Source organism: Microchirus variegatus (genome assembly GCF_963457635.1).
Source record: "Microchirus variegatus genome assembly, chromosome: 8".
NCBI lineage: Eukaryota > Metazoa > Chordata > Actinopteri > Pleuronectiformes > Soleidae > Microchirus > Microchirus variegatus.
In genome coordinates, this window is record NC_139809.1 from 31791315 (window position 1) to 31797314 (window position 6000).

A 6000-nucleotide genomic window follows, 5' to 3' on the forward strand; every position below is an offset into this window, starting at 1 on the left:
AAATGTCCTCACTTTGTCTAAATGTCCTCACTTTGACTAAATGTCCTCACTTTGACTAAATGTCCTCACTTTGTCTAAATGTCCTCACTTTGACTAAACGTCCTCACTTTGTCTAAATGTCCTCACTTTGACTAAATGTCCTCACTTTGTCTAAATGTCCTCACTTTGACTAAATGTCCTCACTTTGACTAAATGTCCTCACTTTGTCTAAACATCCTCACTTTGACTAAATGTCCTCACTTTGTCTAAATGTCCTCACTTTGACTAAACGTCCTCACTTTGTCTAAATGTCCTCACTTTGACTAAATGTCCTCACTTTGTCTAAATGTCCTCACTTTGACTAAATGTCCTCACTTTGACTAAATGTCCTCACTTTGTCTAAACATCCTCACTTTGTCTAAATGTCCTCACTTTGACTAAACGTCCTCACTTTGACTAAACGTCCTCACTTTGTCTAAATGTCCTCACTTTGACTAAATGTCCTCACTTTGACTAAATGTCCTCACTTTGTCTAAATGTCCTCACTTTGACTAAACGTCCTCACTTTGTCTAAATGTCCTCACTTTGACTAAATGTCCTCACTTTGACTAAATGTCCTCACTTTGTCTAAATGTCCTCACCTCAACAGAATCTTTTTACCAGAAGCCACTTAAATGTGAGCCACCGCCCTCTGGTGGACTGTGACAGTACTGCAGAATTGCTCGTCAATACACGTGATATTTATCCATATTTGTAACTTGTAAACAATTTATTAAAAACTAACATTTGATAATGAACAGTGTGTAAAGTCAGAGCAGCAGATTCATCAAATCAATCCTCTGGTTTTTAAAAATGTGGTTCAAGAGAAAAGAGTTCAGTCGTCAAACTTTACTGTTACAAAAAAACCTCATTTGGCAACTTGACATAAATGTAACAACAAACAGAAATAAACAACAACAACTGAGTCACATGACGCGCTGCGACAGCACCGAGGACCAGGAATGTGAGGATTATCTGGAAAAGTCCAGGATTGTGCTGTTTACTGAGGACGAGGGGGAGGAGCCAGGAAATGTTTACATTTAAGAGAAATCTGTTTTAGAATTTTTCAGATTTTTCAGCTTCTTAAATGTGAATATTTTCACGTTTCTGTCATTTTTCAGCTTCTTAAATGTGAATATTTTCGCGTTTCAGTCATTTTTCAGCTTCTTAAATGTGAATATTTTTACGTTTCTGTCATTTTTCAGCTTCTTAAATGTGAATATTTTCACGTTTCTGTCATTTTTCAGCTTCTCAAATGTGAATATTTTCACGTTTCTGTCATTTTTCAGCTTCTTAAATGTGAATATTTTCACGTTTCTCTCATTTTTCAGCTTCTTAAATGTGAATATTTTCGCGTTTCAGTCATTTTTCAGCTTCTTAAATGTGAATATTTTTACGTTTCTGTCATTTTTCAGCTTCTTAAATGTGAATATTTTCACGTTTCTGTCATTTTTCAGCTTCTTAAATGTGAATATTTTCACGTTTCTGTCATTTTTCAGCTTCTTAAATGTGAATATTTTCACGTTTCTGTCATTTTTCAGCTTCTTAAATGTGAATATTTTCACGTTTCTGTCATTTTTCAGCTTCTTAAATGTGAATATTTTCACGTTTCTGTCATTTTTCAGCTTCTTGTGAATATTTTTGCGTTTCAGTCATTTTTCAGCTTCTTAAATGTGAATATTTTCACGTTTCTGTCATTTTTCAGCTTCTTAAATGTGAATATTTTCACGTTTCTGTCATTTTTCAGCTTCTTAAATGTGAATATTTTCATGTTTCTGTCATTTTTCAGCTTCTTAAATGTGAATATTTTCACGTTTCTGTCATTTTTCAGCTTCTTAAATGTGAATATTTTCACGTTTCTGTCATTTTTCAGCTTCTTAAATGTGAATATTTTCGCGTTTCAGTCATTTTTCAGCTTCTTAAATGTGAATATTTTCGCGTTTCAGTCATTTTTCAGCTTCTTAAATGTGAATATTTTCACGTTTCTGTCATTTTTCAGCTTCTTAAATGTGAATATTTCCTGCTTTCTTTGCTCCATAGAAACAAAGACGTTTTCTGGACCAAGCGACTGATCGATTAATCGTGAAGATAATTATTCGTCGCGGCTCTAATTACATCCCATAATTAATATTCGAATGCAGAACAGCTGCAGCACATAATCGATTCCTAATTTTAAGACGATTTCATCTTCTTTAATGCTCTGTGACAGTAAAATGGAGGACGACGCCATTCTGAGAGTTTGCGTAAATCTGACGACTCGCGCGATGTAGCGCTAAGATTAGAAAATTGGCGGGAAAAAAGAAAATCGGTTTCATGAGGAAAATAAAAAATAATAAAAAAAACACAGATTCAGATTTAATTTCTCCAACTTTTACGTGACCCGGAAGTCGTGAAAACACGCGCAACTCCGGTCCTCGCGTCGGGAAAAAACTCCTGGTTTAAAGCACCACGCTGCCCCCTTGTGTCGGTTTCACAGCTAACCGGTGAAAACCCCGCGTGGGTGAAAGCACCTTGGGAGAGGATGACGTCAGAGGAGGCGGAGCTACGGTCGTGTCAGGGGTGTGTTTATGTTAGCACCAGGGATGAAGGCGTGGCTTCCCGGGTTCACGGCTCGTCCGTCCAGCGGCGCCCGCGGTGGACGAGGACCTCTGGGGTTTTTTTCCCCCACGTCGTCTCGGGGGCCGGCGCGTCTACGCCTCGGCGTACGGCAGGTGATAGCGCTCCTCCCTCTTGTTGCAGCGCTTGGCCACGATGGCGAGGTAGAGCACCAGCAGGACCAGCCAGTAGCAGGCGTACAGGACCGTCCCGGCGATCAGCAGCGCCTTCTCCGTCTCGCCGAACGGCTCTTGCGCCTCGCAGTAGGCGGTGTAGGCCACGCCTCCCAGCAGCACCAGGGTCCACGCCGTGACAGGCACGGCGCCGATGGCGTTGACCACGATCTTCCGGCGGCCCGACGTCCCCCAGCCGGCCTTGTTGATGGTGAGCAGGGCGAAGATCTTGGCGGGCAGCAGGCTGGACATGTAGACGAGCGAGTAGAGCGACATGAAGATCATGACCAGGCTGCCGCGCAGGAAACACGCGTACGTGGCCTTCACCATCCCCACCAGCTGCACCGTCAGCAGGAAGAGCAGGATGTTCCACAGCCGGCCGCGGTAGAAGAGGTGCACGACGGTGGCCACCAGGAAGAACGGGAAGAACCCGGTGACCACGGACTCGTAGGTCATCCACAGGCTGTGCTTGTGGAACCACAGGGCGTTGTAGAGCCACTCGCGGAAGTAGGACTTGCTCCAGCGGGTCTGCTGGTTGAGCCAGCGCAGGTACTGCGTGGGCGTCTCCGTGCGGCACTGCGACCGCGCCGTGTACTTGGTCTTGTAGCCGAAGCTGAGCACGCGGTTGGTGAGGTGGCGGTCGTCGCCGAAGCTGCACCGGGAGCCCAGGAAGGTCTGGTGGTACCAGGCCTCCAGGAAGCGCTGCAGCAGGGCGTTGCGGTACATCCCCAGCGGTCCGCTGATGCACTGCACGCAGCCGAAGTACGACTGGCAGGCGCGCTCCACGTTGAACGCCATCCAGTAGCGGACGCTGCTCAGGAAGGAGATCCACGAGTCGTACTTGTTGAGGATCTGGGGGATTAGAACGTTTCAGTCGTGAGGGAAAAACACGGGAGTCGACGTGACCTTAATCCACCGGATTACTCTGTTAAAGACCTAGATTTCGGAATTTTAAGTAGATTTCGGAATTTTTAGTAGCTTTTGGAACTTTAAGTAGATTTTGGAATTATAAGTAGATTTTGGAATTATAAGTAGATTTTGGAACTTTAAGTAGATTTTGGAATTATAAGTAGATTTCGGAATTTTTTGTAGATTTTGGAACTTTAAGTAGATTTTGGAATTATAAGTAGATTTTGGAATTTTAAGTAGATTTTGGAATTATAAGTAGATTTCGGAATTTTTTGTAGATTTAAGTAGATTTTGGAACTTTAAGTAGATTTTGGAACTTTAAGTAGATTTTGGAACTTTAAGTAGATTTTGGAATTTTAAGTACATTTTGGAATTATAAGTACATTTTGGAATTTTAAGTAGATTTTGGAACTTTAAGTAGAGTTTGGAATTATAATGAGATTTTGAAACTTTAAGTAGATTTTGGAATTTTAAGTAGATTTCGGAATTATAAGTAGATTTTGGAACTTTAAGTAGATTTCGCAACCTTAAGTAGATTTTGGAATATTAATTAGATTTTGGAATTATTAGTAGATTTCGGAACTTTAAGTAGATTTTGGAACTTTAAGTAGAGTTTGGAATTATAATGAGATTTTGAAACTTTAAGTAGATTTTGGAATTTTAAGTAGATTTCGGAATTATAAGTAGATTTTGGAACTTTAAGTAGATTTCGCAACCTTAAGTAGATTTTGGAATATTAATTAGATTCTGGAATTATTAGTAGATTTCGGAACTTTAAGTAGATTTTGGAACTTTAGAACATTTTTGGAATTCTAAGTAGATTTTGGAATTCTAAGTAGATTTCTGAACTTTAAGTAGATTTTGAAATTCTAAGTAGATTTCGGAACTTTAAGTAGATTTTGGAACTTTAAGTAGATTTTGGAACTTTAGAACATTTTTGGAATTCTAAGTAGATTTTGGAACTTTAAGTAGATTTTGGAATTCTAAGTAGATTTTGTAACTATAAGTAGATTTTGGAACTTTAGAACATTTTTGGAATTCTAAGTAGATTTTGGAACTTTTAGTAGATTTTGGAATTCTAAGTAGATTTCTGAACTTCAAGTAGATTTTGGAATTCTAAGTAGATTTTGTAACTATAAGTAGATTGTGGAATAATAATTAGATTTCGGAACTTTAAGTAGATTTTGGAATTATAAGTAGATTTTTGAACTTTAAGTAGATTTTGATGGAGGAGTTGAGTCTCGGCTGTTTTTAAATGTGCTTCATCAATAAATCTGAGTTAAGACTTTAGGCTGGTGCTAACATGCTAACATGCTAGCATCTCTCTCTAGTTACCTGTACGTCTCCACCGACTCCGCCCACCATGGCGTCTTCCTCCAGGATCTTCAGCATCTCGATGGTACAGGCTGGATCCAGAACTGTGTCTGAGTCACACACCTGGACACAACACACACACATATTTCATTTAGACTTAACCCAGTGACACAACGTGACCACACGAGGCAGCAGAGGACCAGCAGCTCCTGTGTCCACTGATAATCTCATCAGTCAATGGTTCAGAACTGGTAAAGCTACAGTTGCCTCAAGTAGATTTTGAAACTTTAAGTAGATTTTGGAACATTAAGTCGATTTTGGAATTATTAGTAGATTTTGGAACTTTAAGTAGATTTTGGAATTATAAGTAGATTTTGGAACATTAAGTCGATTTTGGAACATTAAGTCGATTTTGGAATTATTAGTAGATTTTGGAACATTAAGTCGATTTTGGAATTATTAGTAGATTTTGGAACTTTAAGTAGATTTTGGAATTATAAGTAGATTTCGAAACTTTAAGTAGATTTTGAAACTTTAAATATTTTTCGAAACTTTAAGTAGATTTTGGAACTTTAAGTAGATTTTTGAATTATGAGTAGATTTTGGAACTTTGAGTAGATTTCGGAACTTTAAGTAGATTTTGGAATTATGAGTAGATTTCGGAACTTTAAGTAGATTTCGGAACTTTGAGTAGATTTTGGAACTTTAAGTAGATTGAGAAACTTTAAGTAGATCTTGAAGACACCGTGAACAGTAATAATCCAGAATAATCTCTCACCTGAACATAATCCACAGTGTCTCCCAGAGCTTTAAAGGCCGTGTACATCACCTCTCGTTTCCCGCCCCACTCCTGCATCACACAGGTGTAACGCCCACCTCTGACCAGGCGAGACACTCGGGCCGCCTCCTCCATGTGCACCGTGCTCCTCCCCCCGCCTCCGACCCCGCCCCCGACCCCGCCTCCTCCGCTCCCGTCGCTGTGGTAATTTCC

The 6000-nt window shown here is 40.0% G+C and overlaps 1 protein-coding gene across 1 annotated transcript in view; it reads right to left on the reverse strand.

The window, feature by feature from the left end:
- Window positions 1-2708: 2708 nt before the first annotated feature.
- The window catches only part of has3 (hyaluronan synthase 3), a gene marked incomplete at both ends in the record, with an annotated part of 8591 nt that continues 5299 nt past the window's right edge, over window positions 2709-6000 (reverse strand). The window contains 3 exons of the mRNA XM_083894348.1: window positions 2709-3638; window positions 5031-5132; window positions 5788-6000. The exon at window positions 5788-6000 is cut by the window's right edge and continues 350 nt beyond it. Of these exons, the coding sequence (XP_083750474.1) occupies window positions 2709-3638; window positions 5031-5132; window positions 5788-6000 (1245 nt within the window). The remainder of the gene's footprint in view (window positions 3639-5030; window positions 5133-5787) is intronic.